This window comes from Podarcis filfolensis (assembly GCF_964270895.1).
Source record: "Podarcis filfolensis genome assembly, chromosome: 16".
Classification (NCBI taxonomy): Eukaryota; Metazoa; Chordata; class Lepidosauria; order Squamata; family Lacertidae; genus Podarcis; species Podarcis filfolensis.
Window position 1 is genome coordinate 12,484,734 of NC_139620.1, and position 16,622 is coordinate 12,501,355.

General features: G+C 43.7%; 1 protein-coding gene across 12 annotated transcripts in view; it reads right to left on the reverse strand.

Annotated features, from left to right (window-relative positions):
- Positions 1 to 16,622, reverse strand: part of MARK2 (microtubule affinity regulating kinase 2) — a 111,035-nt gene that overhangs the window by 70,139 nt on the left and 24,274 nt on the right. For 4 of the 12 annotated variants that reach the window (XM_083591768.1, XM_083591766.1, XM_083591763.1 and 1 more), the window contains exon 1: positions 7,879 to 8,043. The exons of the other annotated variants lie outside the window; for them this stretch is intronic. In XM_083591768.1, coding sequence (XP_083447894.1) covers positions 7,879 to 7,914 — 36 coding nt within the window. In that variant the 5' untranslated portion in view covers positions 7,915 to 8,043. Of the gene's footprint in view, positions 1 to 7,878; positions 8,044 to 16,622 lie in introns of those variants that run through there. 12 annotated transcript variants of the gene reach the window in all.

Genomic DNA, 16,622 nt, shown 5'->3' on the forward strand with positions numbered 1-16,622 from the left:
GCACTTGATGTGTGCTATATAACAAATGCCTGAAAGCATTCTGGTTGGAATTTTACAGATGGCCCCTGATATTTTTGGGTAAGTTGTTCCCAGGCTTTGCTGTCCTTCAGGACACTCCTGCTGCCCTTTTTTTGACCCAAAAACTGTTGGCGTTGTGACTTTATTCCCCCATCACCAGTAGCATGGCAATATGCCCGTAAGGCTCAACCCCTTTGTTTGGGTACAGGCCTAGAGACCTCTGGTGTTTTCACACAAGGCCAAAAGGAATGAATGCTTCTAAGCTGGGGGCAGGGGGGGAGCCCAACTAGGCACCAGTTCAAGCCATCATATTTATAGCTGTGCACACTGTTACTTCTGTGGTTAAGTGGTTCTACGTTTAAGCTGGCAAGACCCCAGTACTGTAGAAATTAATTGAGAAGAAAGAGGGGGGTGGGGGAGACATGGACAACTTCGTATGCGCCACAAGATTAACTGCACACCAGGCCGCTTGCCAGCTCTGCAGTTCTCCCTTGGATCACAGCAAACAGAGACAGCAGCAAATCTGACTTTCTCTCTCTTTCTGGCACCTCCATGGATGCTGTGGGCTGCTAAAAGTAACTAGCCTTGCAAACAGGTCTGCAAAAGTGATTAGTCCACACATTTTCAGTAGAGTGCTTGTCCATACATGTGTGTCAGTCGTTTGTGCCTGCAAAGCAGGGACAGGGAACCTGTGGCCTTCCAGATCTTGCTGGACTACAAGTCCCATCATCCCCGACAGTTGGCTGTCTGGGACGGACGGGAGCTGAAGTCTAGAAACATCTGAAGGGCCACAAGTTTCCCACTCCTGTCCTAAACAGAACTTGCTTGTGAGTGTTTATTTATTCTGTTCCAAATTCCATCTTACAATTTCCCAAGGGCTGGGGCAAGTTACAACAGTAATAAAAAGAGTCAGACTATACAGACCACCTCATTAAACTTAGTCCATACCTGCTTACTGCTGACTGTTTAATGCCAGCCCAAATAAGAAAGCCGCATAGCTGTTCTGGAAAGTATTTATAGGCAGGCTTGTAGAAGGAGAAGGTTCTACAGTCATAGCTGTGACCCACCAACTTTGCCTCTCAATGTGCCCTTGTTTTTTGAATGTGGGACAATCAGGAGACGCTATTGAGCTAAAAATTAAATGTTGCAGAATGGCACAACCAAACAGCATGAAAGCAAGGCAGACACACGGTGAAATTCAAGCAGACACCCTTGTAGCCCAGAAAGGAACCCAGCAATCCAATAATCTAGGTTCCAAATGATTACCAGTGAGACAATATTGAGATCAACAATGAAATTGTACTAACTGACCTGATGAAAATCAAATTCAGCTGGTTAGACAGAAGACAGCTCAAGTGAGACTATCACTCCAAAGCTGGGTTAAGCTGTTCTCTCTAAGTGCTCAACAGTGCACTTAGAAGGAAAAAGTACTGGCAGAAGAACTGGGCCCTGAAATCAAAGGGGAGCAATGACTGTCTGTGAAGGGCAACCACCCTCATGATGCCCAAAGAGAACCTCTTTCCAGTTCCTCTCAAATGGCTGATTTCACCTTCTCTGTTGCAATGACAATGATTAACGTGCATCTTTAAAAATGGATGGTGGAATTCTCCAGAAAAAGACTTGAAGTACAAGTGCAGTTACAAAACTGTTAGGAGTCAGAGTCTCTCTGTCTCTCTCTTAAGGCAGGCATCATCTGCCTACTAAACTCTGGGTTTTTAGCACCTTCAGCTCTTGAGTACCAGAGCAAAGGATAGAACCCTAAAATAGTTGCTCTTGGAAATTCCTAGTAACTTCCATAACACCATGGCTCAGTGGCACATGACTTCTAGCATGTATGGACACAGGGTCACTCTCTAGCAACTCCACTGAAATGGGTCGGGTAGCAGGTAACGAAGAAGACCCCCCCCCACCTGATATGTTGTACAGCTGCTGCCAGTCAAAGCAGACAATGCTAGACTAGATGGACCACAGTTTCATTAAGTCTGAGCTAACCTTGGAGCACATGCCCAGCCTTACCCAGCTGTGCCTCCTAGCAGTTTCATGATAATGCATCTTGCAGACAGAAACATATTTGGTGCACTGCAGACACCACATACCTTGGGATGCTCCAAAAGTATCTCTGCTCACCATCTCAGTGAAGCCAAGCCAAGCAGGGTTTATGCTGCAATTCCAGGGACTCTCCACAGAGCCAAGCACAATTAGGAAGCAGGCCAAAAAAATAAAAATAAAAAATAAATCCAAGTCCAAAAGAGAGAGTCACGCAGCAGGGTGTGCCAGAGAATAGATTCAGTGGCTTCCAGTTGTTTATAGCTCTCAGGAAAAGCAGCCTCATTATTCCCCATTAACGCTCCAAGGCATGGAACCACAACTGCCCCATCTGCCATCCGGACATGGACACAAACACACACACCATGGTATCTGGGACACAAGACAAGTGCTTTTCCATGCTGCACAGAACAGGAGCAACAAGGTGCTCTGCTAGAAGGTGCCTGCACAGTAATTAGTACCAATGAGACACAAGGAAATGAGACAGGCTGTGTACCACTGAGGTTTTCAACTGGTAGCACTGCTTTTTGCTACCAGCACAGGGCAGCATCTAAGAATCTAAGCCAGAGCATCCTGTGTTCAAATCCATTCTCTGACATAAATAAATTAGGCAGCTTGGGAAGCTGCTAGCTCTCAGTCCCACCAATGGGATGAGAAACAGGTTTCATCAATATGTGATGCTTTTTCAAAAAAGGTATTCACACACAACCCACTACAGCAACACACATACACATATTATTAAAAGTTATATCAAATATGCATTCACTAACTTCAGCAGATAAGGCCTCTCATCTACACTGTCCACAGCCCCAAAGTCATCTGTGCTATTCAGTCACATTTCGGCAACAATCTCCAGCCTTCCGCCAGGACGCCTTTAACTGGCCAAAAGATTTGCAGTATCTCAAAGTCTGACACCAGTACTCTACTTAAAGATAAGAGCCACTCATGAGCCAGAGTGAGCATGCTCTGGGGCAACTTGTTTACAAGGCAAAGGGGTCCCAAAAAAAACCTCACTTGGGAGGCATCTGGGTAGGTGATGTAAAATGAGCCATGACCCTTCCTTAAACTCCATCTTATATGAAATGCCCATATTTTCACCACCACGTCATGGTCATCACAGAATATGACACTGCCGCAGAGCTCTCCTGGTCAGCGTGAGCCTGTGACCTTCGAGTCCCTGCTAACAGCAGCAGCAAAAGTTGTTGAGAAGCAAAACATGTCACTGGAGATAATGTGGTCGGTAGTAAAGAATGCTAGCCAAGCAATAGAGAGAACTCAAGAGGCTTCAGAATTAACCCACTCATGATTTCTCCACTAAAAATAAAATAAAAGCTAATGCCATTCGACTCTCTTTTAAGGAGGACATCCCTGGCGCTTGTGGTTATGGAGAAAACATTGTCAGCCCCACATGAATATTTCAAATTCTTAAGTGCCAGCAACAATTTCTTTTAGATGCCCAGGCAACCATGAGCCTGGAAAGCTTCCAACCCTAGTCTCTGCCTTCAGTAGTCTGCACAGCTCATTGCTTCCCCTCTCTCACAGCTACTGTTTCCACTTCACCCTATGTGCCATCAACTGTCCTTTCCATCCCAAATGGTCACACACGTCCTTCCTTCTAGGCTCAGCCATATTGTCCTCTTCAACTCCATTTCAAACTGCTCCCTGGAAGGCTGCCAGGAGGAAAAAAATATCCAGCCCCCCCAACCTTATACGGGCGATGAGCATGGGCAGATCAAACTTCAGTTTAACTCTCACGCAAACACACCACTCCTTTGCCCTCAAGGGTATACAGATGGGCTCCTTCCTTCTCGGTCAAGCATGACAGCGTCACAGCAGCTGATGTGAAGCATTCGTGAGAGAGAACAGCTCTATTCCACCAGTTTTCAAGAAATTCTTACCTTTTCTGCACTAGGCAATCTGGAAACACACACCTCTGCACAGAGCAGCAGAAGATTCTGGGGCATGCTCTATGGCATTCCACTCCCTTCATGTGGGGCCTCCTTGTACAATCCTTGACTGAACACCCAACTCCAATACAACCCACGTTTGCATGCAACCCTAGACCAAGGTTTAAGGTTATGTAGATGAGACTCAACTAACACAAGCAATGCATAGCCCCAGAGTACTCCTCTCAGATGACTGGAAGACTTCTGCTGAGTTTCCTTTCAGTTTTTAAAGAACCTCAAGCTTGGCCTTATCTTTGTCCCAGGAATTTAAAACCCAAACCAGCTTCATAACCCATGGTTTGAAGTTGGCTTGTTATAGAAAAAAATCTTACTGGTGTTTGCTTTAAACCAGGGGTCAGCAACCTAGGGCACATGGGTCAGAAGAAGTCCGCGGAGGTCGTTTGACCGGCCCACAAGCCACCTCTGAACTCAGTTGCCAGCTCGCACACTGTGCTAAACCGGCACAGCGCGGGGACTCGCTTATGCAGCACTGAAAATCACATCTGCACAGATGCAGACACCGAAAATTGCATCTGTGTACGCACAGACACCGAAAATTGCGGGCAGAAGCGATCCAACCAAGGAGGGATCTCCGTGGAACCGAACCAGCCCAGGCAAGATAAACCTTGCTGACCCCTGCTTTAAACCTTGGAACCAAACATGACACCAATAGTCTTTACATGACACCAATAAAAAGAAAAACAAAACTCAGCAGAAATCCTCCTCCTGAAGGAGGCAACACACAAGCCCAATGCTTTGCTTGAGCTCATCCATGTAGCACCACCAAGCCATGGTTACATGAGAATGCAGCCACTGCTGCTGGACTCCTGCAATGGTGGACATGCTGTCTTTCAAAGAAGTTGACCATCTATTCCTGATTTTCTCACTGAGGATGCACAGTATCATGCAGAAGGCTACTGATGGCTACTAGCCATGATGACTATTGCTCTGCTTCCATGGTTGGAGGCAGTTGCTGGAAACAGCAGGAGGGGAGAGTGCTTTCGTGCTCGGATCCTGCTTGCGGGTTTCCCATAGGCATCTGGTTGGCCACTGTGGGAACAGGATGCTGGACCAGATGGGCCACTGGCCATATTTGAGCAGGCTCTTCTCACGTTCGCATGAATACTGCCACTTTCAACCACATTTAACATGGGGATGGCAAACAGCAGTACACGGCTATAACACATCCAAGATCAATATCAAAATATGACCTGGAACATAGGAAAGTACCTTACAGAGAGTTCATTGGTCCATCTAGCTCAGCACTGCCTAGTTTACAATGATTGGCAGTGACTCTCCAGGGTTCAAGGCAAGAGCCATTTCCCAGTCTTACCAAAGATGCTGGAGATTGGACTGGGATCTTTTGCATGTGACAAACATGCAGTGTTTGAAATTCCCATTGTTCTAAGTGCATTTTGCGACAGGGAATTTCATTAGCGCACGCAGTTTCTGAGCTCTGGGCACAGTACTGTGCCTAAGATATCAGATTAAAACTGCAGAGTAGAAGGAAAAAAGTGTTCCTAGACATTCCGTTGTAGCGCCCATAACCTAGGTCTAAGGTGCTATTTAGCTCCTAGCTTTCATATCTCAGTTTCTAACACTGCAAACATGTTCCATCACTGAGCCAATGGGATATGTTGTTCCCTATAGCAAATGATAAAGGAACATAAATAAGTAAGTACCTGATGAGTATTTCTAAACTTTATGGGCAGATAGCATGCAGTTTCTGGGGCCTTGTGACACTTCGAAGTATTTTTTTTTAAATGAAGAAAATCACACACCAGACAGGAAGTCATGAAGAGTTCCTGAATCAAAGGCTTAAACGCTGAAACGAAAGTAACAACCAGGTAGCCAGACATAAAAAGGTAATTTGCTTATGATACACAGGCCAATGAGTTGTGCTGTATTCGCCACTCACGTACAAGGTAAGACAGGGATCCCACTAATATTTAAGAGCATCTGAATTTACAATTCAGCAATTGTACAAGCAAATTGTTCGAGCCCTCTGAACATATTCTCCTCTTAAAGATGTACACTAAAATTTGGAAGAATTTGAGCTCTTAAATATTTTTTTAAAAAACTTTGCCATAGAATCAGAAATCGCAAGCGCCAAAACATCCACAAACAAGAGTGTGTGGTGCAACCAATGAGTTAGACCAAGAAAGCTGCCTTATACAGAGTCAGGCCACTGGTCTGTCTAGCTCAGTATTGTCTACACTAACTGGCAGCAGCTCTCCAGGGAGTGTTTCCCAACCGTATCTAGAGACTGCTCCTGGGGACCTTCTGCGTGGAAACCTACGCTCAAGTTACATATTCTCAGCCTCAGTTCCCATCTCTAAACAGGGAATTCTGGCATACTACTCAGTAATGTTGAAGACAAACAACACCGGTTTTGTAAATTAAAAAGTGCTCATTTTAAAAATGTAGCAATTTGGGCTTCCTTTGCATTTGGTTCCATATTTGTGACCTTTTGGCATTCTGAGACAAATATGTGCTTGAAACCCTGAGGACTAGGAACACAATTTAAAAAAGAAATCAAGTAAGCTGGGAGCTTTCTAACAAGACCTCCTGCCAGCTAATGGAGCCATTTCAGGAATCACCAGTGGTCCAGAGATACCTCAGAACATTCTTTTTTTAAAAAAAATTAAACAAGAGTACTTCTGCTCCCCCCACTCGTCAAAGTTTTCTACTATGCCAAGGAGGAAATGGGCGATGAAATGTTTGAAGATTATTCAGTGACACCAAAATAAACCCCAGGCACCTCTGTTTTGCTGGCCGGGCTGTAGTGCACATGCCATCAATAAAAATAGCTGAGGTATAAAAGGAACCATTAATAGCAGGACTGCCCAGACACACACATTAGACGGCTCCAGCTTCTTGATTTAGAGATCTGTGTACAAGATTCCAGGGTTCATTCAAGTTTTTCACCCAACAAGTCTGTATTCTACAATTCTGCCCAGGAGTATTGATTCCTGAGACCCCCAATTTCAATTGATTGTCAATTTTAACGCTTTTGCAAACAAACAAAAGCAGCAAGTTTATAGTCCTCAATGTTGCAGAGGTACCTGAAAACAAAGAGTGTCAACCCCAGCCCCCAACCCCCCCCCCGAAATGTTCAGAAGCAGTGTTTCTGTGCCCATTGCTACCTGTCCCCACCATTTATGACATGCAGGTGTGCCCCCACCCCTCCAAACACCACTATGGTCCCTGTCCACTTGTTTACACCCCTCTTTTGCCACGGGAATATTCACTAGTGTTTCAAAACTTGCAAGTCACACTCCAAATTTCAGGTTCTGAATAAAGCACTGTAAAATTGGCATGTTTTCTTGAACGGGAAAAGAAAGAAAACAAAGCCAAGTTGGATACATGTTCACTACTCCTCAAAGGGCTGCATAACCGTGCTTAAACAAATGACTTTCCCAGCAGAAAACCTGCCTCCAAGTGCAAATAGCCGATCCAAAAAAATAAACGCAAGAGAGGGAGAAAAAGATGACTCTGTTTTTACTGGGCTTTCAAGTAAAAGCTTCAAATATCACTTATGGGAAGGTAAAGAGTTCCAACCGAACAGGAGTTCACATGATTTAAACAACAATTTAAAGAGAGAGAGGAAGAGAAACAGAACCACAAAGACTGTCTCTCCATCAAGCCTGGGTAATCATCACCATCATCAACTGTGCTCCCCCCCCCCCCAATGAACAGAGGCTGCAGGCTCCCAAGGCACCTCCCTGCTTTCCCCCAAAGGCTCTCAAGAGTAGTTATGAGAGTGACAAGCGCAGCTTAAGATGCCACACATACACACACACCCCACCCAGAACACCGGGATTGTGGTTGGCTGCTCAGCTCCCTCCCCCTCCTGCCCGGTACTCACTAGCCCATTAATTCTCTTCCATATCGCAGCCGTCATGGGGAGCTGTTAGACAGGCTAGCTGCCACTTCTCATGGGCCAGCAATTCCTGTTTGTCCTACTCCTTGCAAGGGAACTGAAAGGTTACTTCCCTGTGTATGGCACTAGCCCCGCCTCTTCCTCCCTCCCAGACTAGCGGGAGGGAGGAGGGAGGGAGGTGCAGGGTGGATGGAGAGGGGAGAGATTTGTTGGCATTTTAGAGAAAGCTTCCTGCTGTTTGGCAGCACACATCTAACTCAGATGTGCTGTGAGATATCTGGGGAACATACAGAAAGCTACACACAGGAAAACCTGAAACCCCATAACAGTTATTTCCCCTCTGCACTCCAACCCGCCCCCCCCCGCACACACACACGAGAGGGGGAGGGAGGGGAAACTGGCTTGCTTCCAGAAACTTAACATACCTTGACACAAGTAATTCAGCGAGACGAAGACGCAGCTGGGAAATATCATGAGAAGGAGAGAGTTGATATTGCAGCGGTAAAACAGGATGCAGGAGAAGTTTAGCAGGGCCGGGAGGGCCACAGAAAAACAATTGTGCGAAGGAGGGGAAGTAATAGCAGAGTATTTTTTCAAAGGGGAGAAAAACAAGCAGGTGAGGGGGGGGGGGAATCAAAGGCTGTGGAAAGGTTCACTGGGACAAAATCCACTGCACTGATGGATTACTTTTATGGAGAGGAGAACAGGGAAAGTGCAAACTGGTTATTCTTAACATGCTCTCCAAGCAGCTTTTGCTGTCATTGACCATATTATCCTTCTGAGTCGACTTAGTGGGATGGGTACTGGAGGCACTGTTCTATGGTGCTTCAGATTCTATATCCAGGGTTGGTTTCAGGTATTACCACTGAGTGATTGTCTCCCCGCCCCCTCCCCGCCCCCCGGGGTGCCACAGGGTGGCATCTTGTCCCAAATCTACATGAAGCCTTTGGAAGTGGTCATCAGGAACTCTGGGGTGAGGTGTGAACACCTGGCTGATAATACTCAGCTCTGCAACATCTGGATCAGTAGAGGCCATGCAAGCTCTGAATCAGAATGGAGGGTCACTTTTCAGGGGTGTTGTAAGAATTACAACATTACTGTATATATGTGGAGCAATAAAAAAATTAAAAAGCACATTGTAAACAAACTAAGGTTTTCTCCTCATCTATTCCACATGCGTGAATAGCCCACCATAAGTAATAGGTTGCTTCCCACATTGTCCTTGACTGTAACAATCAACCCCACTTTGAGGTGGGTAGCCAGATAGCAGGAGCAGGATTTTTACAACAGCCGATCTAAAAACCAAATGTGGCTCAAGTTAAAAAGATGCCATTAAAAAAAGAGGGGGGAAATAGCTCATAAAGGTCTTCTCAAGTGAGGGAAGCCTACCTCCCTTGCTAATTGCATTCCAGCAAGTTGAAAAAAATACACTTGTTTCAGTGCTGCATAAACTAGCATTGTTTCTATTTTGAATTGCAATTTTAATTATTGTTTCAGGTTTTATTTGTAACCCAAAAGAGGGGAGTAAGGAAGGAGGTGCCAAGACTGAAATCCAGATAGAAATGTAGATAAAGCCACTCACCTGTGGTAAGTAAAAATTGCCCCCAGGGGAGCAGGGAGGAAAGTTTAAAATCAGGTGAGAATCGATTTCCCCCACTTTTCCTGCATAGCTTACCTACCCATGCAGACCCATTATTTCTTTTCCTATTATGAAGTTATTGAGAAGATTGTATTCCTCATGCACTGAAACTGGGGTTTCCCCCTGGTCTGTTTTACTAAGCCATCTTTGTCTTGAGGTAGCCTTCTTCTCATAGAATTGTAGAGTTCTAGGGACCCCGAGGGTCCCCTAGCCCACCCTCCTGCAATGCAGGAATCTTTCTGCCCAACATAGAGCTCAAACCCACAACCCTGAGATTTAGAGTCTCATGCTCTACCAACTGAGCTAAAATCTATCTTTCATTATAGGAAAGCATATAAAAAGACATGAAAAAAATAAATAAATAAAAATGGCCAGTGTCATTTATATCCTCTCCTCAAGATTCAAAATAAATTTAAAGCAAATGACAATGTCTACAATTCCTGAGAAGTTAGAAAACATTCTGGCCGCCTTCTCTAGCATTTCCATACAGTTAAAATGGAGTCCAGTATGTAAGAAAAGGCTCTCAGTTTCCTAAAGGATTCTTTTCCTGTTTTTAATCTGTCCCATAATCTTTTCTAGTAAGTCATCTGTATATTAATTCCCACAGTCATGGGGCACCTCCATTACAGGTAGCTTACACCCACTTCCTAGCCTCTTTATATGGAGCACCATAATGTGAATGATATTTAAGGGAGGGGTAGTGAAAAAGAAACAACTGCCATAGGGCAACAGACTTTGCCAGATCTCCCCCGACCCCTGCACCGCCATGCTACTTTTGCTGGATTGGAGAGAGCTGGTTAAAGAGCTGTATAATCCAAGCCTAGAAGCCAGAGAAAAGAGCATTCTTTACAGATCAGCTTAAACAGCTGGCAGCAGGGGGAGGGGCTGGGACCAAAAGAAAAGATTGCAGGCGAGTGGGGAGGGTTTGCATGGCTCCAATTTAATTCCACTAAAGTTCCGGATGGTGGGAAAGAGCTCTCTGCATCCACAGAGGCTGTGTCAGTGACTTGCTACAGACACAAATCAAACTTATTTATTCATCTGATATTTTTATACACTGCCCCTTTCAGCAAATCTTCCAGGACGGCATGCAAAAGCAAGTCAAAAACACTAAATGAAAATTTATATTAAATTGTAGTGTGTCTAAATAACAACCTAAAAAGTCTGTGAGATTTATCTTTTTTAAATCCGTGCCTGATACCAAAGACAATAATGCTGGTGCCAGGAATGCCTCTTCAGGGAGGAATTCCATAAGCCAGGTTCTGTTTAGTTTATTTTATTTTAACAACAATAATTCTTATTATTCATTTCCATACCACTTTATATTTTTAGGAAAAAATCTGAAAGTGGTTTACAACACATTAAAACATCAAATAAAAGAATCCAGAATAAAACATTACTGAAGAAAGTCAAACATAAACTATACAATCAAAGCAACATAACCAACAGGAAACAAACATTTCAAAATAAAACATTATAGAGAAGTCCACGCAGCAAAGTTAACAAAAAGAAACCCCGAAAACATTTCAAAAGGAAACATTACCAAAGGAAGACAAATATAAAATGAACACTTAAAACAGCATAATTAACAAGAGAATAAAATATTATTATAAACATAGAACACAGACTTTATTCCACTTTTCACCACATCAGGGTCTTAAGCAGCTTCTAGGCCCCCATCCTTGAGAAGCCAACCTTGCCCCCAGTTTGCAGACAGAACAGGAGGACCTCTGCAAGACATATGGGGTAAGGAGGTGGGAGGTGTGGGTGTGTTCATAAACCCAAATATCTGCACACTTTCAAAGGAAACAGAGGCTGGGCAACCAAGTCTCCTGGACTGTAATGCAGCAACTGGAAGAAGATGAAGCAAGACAGTTTGACACTGCTTCCTTGGTCCAGACACACCAAACAAAACGTGAGGAGAGGCTGGAAAAGTATTTTTCCAACCTATCAAAATCAAGTCACTTTAGGATCTTGTGCATCCGAGCATCCAGGATGGTTACTGGAAGGGAGCATGAGGGAGGGGTCCTGCCTCTGCTTGTACATTTTGTTTTGGAGGGTATTGTGTTTTGACACACCTCCTTAGACCTAAGTTTCTGCAGGTATTCCATGAGGTCCCCCTCTCCCTCCAGCTGGCAACCATCCCTTAACCATGCTTGTTTCAATACAGGGCCTTTAAGAACACCTGGAAGTGGAGGATAAAGTGGATCCAAATACAGAAGCCTTTGGCAAAGGTCCTGGTGGGTGGATGCAGACACTTAGGTCTGTTGCTGGCCAGTCTTCAAAGCCTGTACCATGTAATGTGACACTGAACTCTGTGCCCTCTGCCTGTCGTCTTGTTTTGTATAAAGGGCTCAGCTGCACTTCCACTCCATTTCTGTCCTTCCCCTACCCCAACCAAGGAGAGAAAAAGGTCTCCAAATCAAGCAGGAAGAACATGCTGCTATGGTTCTCTTCCAAACAACAAAAATAACACCCAAAACTATTTAGAAGCACTGGTCACATTGCCCCTCCTTCAGGAACCCTGAGTGAAAAGTTTCAACTCCCAGCTAGACAGCTGCTAACTAGAAGGGGGGGAAATCACTACTTTGAAGAAAGAGAGATGTGGGTGGGGTGGCGGTGCAGAAAGAGACCAAATAAGTAATTGGTGAAGGGGAAATTTCAAGCTGCCCATCCAAGCATGCAAACAAAGTTATAGGGCTAAGGAAATACCTTCAAAACTGAGCCATGTCGTGTTAATCTCTGTTGATGGATCTAGATGGCTCAGGGCAAACAGGTAGCACAAATAACAAAGATTTTTAAAAAAGCAAGACGAAAGCACCCAATGGCTGGACTGACAGACAAGTTTTGAGATGTGTTCTCTGTTTATCAAGGGAAATTCTGCCACTGCTTCTAACATTTCCTAAAGAGCTAACTCACTCTATTCAAGGTGCAAGCAGCAGAAAGAGCACTAGATTCGGGTTCAGATCCATAGTCAGCCATAAAGCTCACTGGGTGACTTTGGGCCAGTCACTATCTCTAAACCCAGCCTACCTCGGAGGGCAAGAGCAGTATGCCACCCAGAGATCCTTCAAAAGAAAGTCAAAACAAAAACGGTAATATATAATAAATGGAAGTAGTGCTCAGCTTCAAAGGAGCTGAAGCTTCTGAGAAGCCCTACCATCTGCCCAGGGATTTTTAAAAAATGAAGGTGTTTGCACAGTTCTCTGGAAGCAGCAGCTGCAACTGGCAACCCTCGTTTTGTACAAAGTCACGTTGCAGGATGCAAGAAAGGAGGGGGGTTGAAAGTCTGGTTACATCTACATTCTGTCCCCATTTTTAAGAGCACAGAGGGTTGGTTATTACTAGGGCTATCAGTCAATTAAGTTTCTTCTTTATATTTTAAATTGGGAGAGAGCCCTGGCAATTAATTAATTGGTAATTAGTCAACCAACCAACTGATACTAATATGAGCAATCCTTTAAAATCTGCATTTGAGGAAACAGTAGTTTCGAGGGAAACTGTATTCCTTGTTGAGGCAGCCAACTCCAACCTGGTATGCTACATATGTTTAGGACAAATTCCACCATCCCCAACCACTGGCCAAACTACATGTAAATGATCAGTGGAGTGGAGGGTACCAGGTTGAAGCAGTCTGTTTCAAGTTGATGCACTCATACGTCCTAGCCCACATCACTGTAGAGAAGGCAACAGAGAATAAAAAATGAAGAATCCTTCTACGCTGGTCTGTGCTATCTGCAGGTTTTCAAAGTACATATATTAAAAAATCTGCAAACCAGTTAACTAGGGCTCCTTTTTAGTAGCCATAAAAGATAATAATAGGAAAACAACTTGTGTGACATGTGAGATGGTTTTCCATCTAAACCAGTATTACCTGCCCTGACTGGCAATGGCTCTCCAGGGTCTCTGGCAGAGAAGGGTCTTTCCCATCACCTACTACCTGAAATTATTTTGCCTGCAGATGCTAGATTCCCCACTGAGAAAGGGGGCCTAATTTTATCTGCGGGAACCTCCAGAAGAATTTAGTTAACATGGGAAAGTGTAGTAGCACAGGCCTACACAGGTTTGGCGCAGAGCCAATGTGTGCATGATTTGGTCATTGCCTGAACTACCTACTCTATCTGGTAGGGGCTCTCCAGAGCTCCAGTCCTGTCTGGAGATGCCAGACTGAGGCCATCTGCATACAAAGGAAATAATTGTACAGACAACCCCCCATTTACACTGGAGTTACATTCACCAGCACCACACATTCTGCGTATATTTGAAATGCCACTGAAAAAGCCTGCAAACACCCCCATTCCGCCCCACCCCCTTTTGCGACATGTGCACACATTGAACATGCATAAGGGGGGGGGGTTGCCTGTATTACCAAGTCAGAGGTGGGCAACCTTTCAGTCCTGCTTGCAGTTCAGATTCTGTTTTCATTATTCCACTGGATTTCTTCATTGGCCAGTTATGACCACCTGCAGAACATCTGGGGACCTCTCTTTAGAAGAATCATCACTGAAATTTGAACTTTCTCCCTCATTCACTACCTTTCAAAGTGGGTTTATTAATTCATCGTTTTCTGCCTTTTCCTCTCGTCTGCGCTGTAGAGCAGGAAACTTGGGAGTGATGACCTAAAGCATCTGGAGTTCCATCGAAAGATGCCAGATTGGGGCTTAAACAAATTAGATCAGGTGATGGGCTGAGATCATTTCCTTGGATGGTAGCTAGTGGGTTATCAGCATACTAATCCACTACCAGGAGGCTTGAATCTGAAAGGGTTGAGAATGGAAAACAACTCCCACAAATCCATTTCTTGAGCATTCATTTTGGTGTAAAAGCAGGTTTCTAAGGTCCGATCTTCATAGATGTAATTTAACTGTTTGGTTACTGAATCTGATAGGGTCTCAGCAAATGAAGACCTATTCCCATCTTGATGTACCTTCAAACCACCACTAACTTCAGTTTCTTTGCTGGTAGGTCTTATCTGCAGGGCTACAGTCAGAATTCTTGTCTTCACTAACACAGCCAGTGCACCAATTATGGCATTCAAACCCAAAATTTCCTTTTCCAATGTGTCGATTCTGCTAAAGATTCCCTCTGCTGTTTGTGTAGACAGGAGACATTGGTGGTGTAAAAGTTCCCACAGTGAAGGAGTTTCAGTCTCTGTAGTGGTAGAGTCTGTTATGCCAAGATTGTTATTACGCTTAGTTGAGCTTTCATTATATGGAGGAAGCTGAGGTTACCTTGGAGCATATATATCAGCTCCTAGCAAGCCCAGATCAGTTGAACAGTTAGCTAAGCTTCCATTAGGAGTATGTAGCAAAACCTCTTACCTGGGATAAGGCTTCTCCAGTCCCATACTTGCACACTCACAATGTAAAGTTCCAGGGCTCTCCATGTAAGATATATCAATTTAATCTTCCTGCAAGCGCTTTAAAGTTACATCTGCATCCCATGTGGGGCACAATATTATTGGGAGAAATTGTGGAAAAAAGGAATTAAACTTACAGCATGTAATGTATTAAGAGAAAATTTGATGAAAATGATGTACAGATGGTACTTAACACCAGTGAAGTTAGCAAAAATGTATCATACTCATGATAATAAATGCTGGAAATGTAAGGAAAAAGAAGGAATCTTTTACCACATGTGGTGGACGTGCCCCAAGGTAAAAGACTTCTGGGAAAGGATTTATAATGAACTGAAAAAAGTGTTGAAAAACACATCTATTAAGAAACCACTTGGTATAGTGGGGGAGGGGGTGAAATCCCCAGAAAGGATGTTACTTTTTTTCTGTATGCCACAACAGCTGCGAGAATATTACTAGCGAAGAACTGGCAGAAACAAGATTTACCAACTATCAAACAATGGCAGATGAAGATGATGGACTATGTGGAACTTGCCAAACTGACTGGGAGACTCCGAGATCAGAGAAAAGAGACGGTGGAAGAAGATTGGAAGAAGTTGAAAGAATATCTGAAAAAATATGTTAATATTTAAATCTTAGAATAGCTTTGGAAGTGGATATAGGCTGTAGGGTTAGAAGTAGAAGATAGTGAATTTTAAAATAGTATTATTTGTAAGTGATAAAATGTGAAGATTTTTATGGTAAAAGTAAGCGTGATAAAAAAATGGTTAAAAATTATTATATATGTAAACTGCTAAAGATGAGGTAAAACAAAAATCAGATGGGGGGACTTGGAGAAGCCCACCTAACCATGTTTAGAAAAATAAGGATAAGACAAGAATTTGTTTGTAATTGTTTGTTTTTTTCTTTTTGTGTTATTTAGTTGTGTTATAAAATGAATAATTTTTTTGGGGGGGGGAAATAAAGTTACATCTGCATCCCTTGCTGAGTCACAATAGTGCAGCATAGATTAGAGGACTAAATTTGGCAATGGACACTTCTGGAGTTCTGAAGTACTATAGGTCTGTACACATGTAATAACCATGTTAAAACTGTTAAAACTACAGAGTATCTTTTGGTCAAGAAAGGTATTTTAAGCGTTTATCAGTTTAAAACTCTGAGCCAAAAGAGCTGCTCTCCAATCTCCTATCCTCCAATTAAAATAAATGGCTTTTAAGTCCACATAGAAGTAAAACAGATATGCTTCTTGACTGTATGTGGCAACCAACATCAACTGCTATCAAGATAAAGCAAATTAAAACTAGAACAGACCATGGAACTCAAGGACAAAGCAGCCTCAATCGTTGCCATCTTCACCTGGAAGTCTGGAAAGTATTTCAAATAGGAGTGCCACTCAACCACTTTTGCTTCGAGCAGCAGCAGCAGCTCCCTTCCTTAAGTTGCTCTTCTCAGGTCCCATCCCACTCTAGTGGGTGTGGGGGGGGGGAGATAGGAAATGTGCGCACACAAGAGAAAAAATTCACATGCTGCCCTGTCTGAGGCTGCCTGCAAGAACACCAATGTGCATTATTTGGGGGAGTGGTTGATTAGTCTAGCAAGAAATTGGTCACCCACAGAAGGAAAGTGCTCCTCTCCACTTCAGCTAGCATTCAGTTGAAACTAAATCCCAGGAATTGTGGGATCTCTCCCCTACCAGAGGTGCTAAACTAACACAGCAAAGCTAGGAAGACTGTA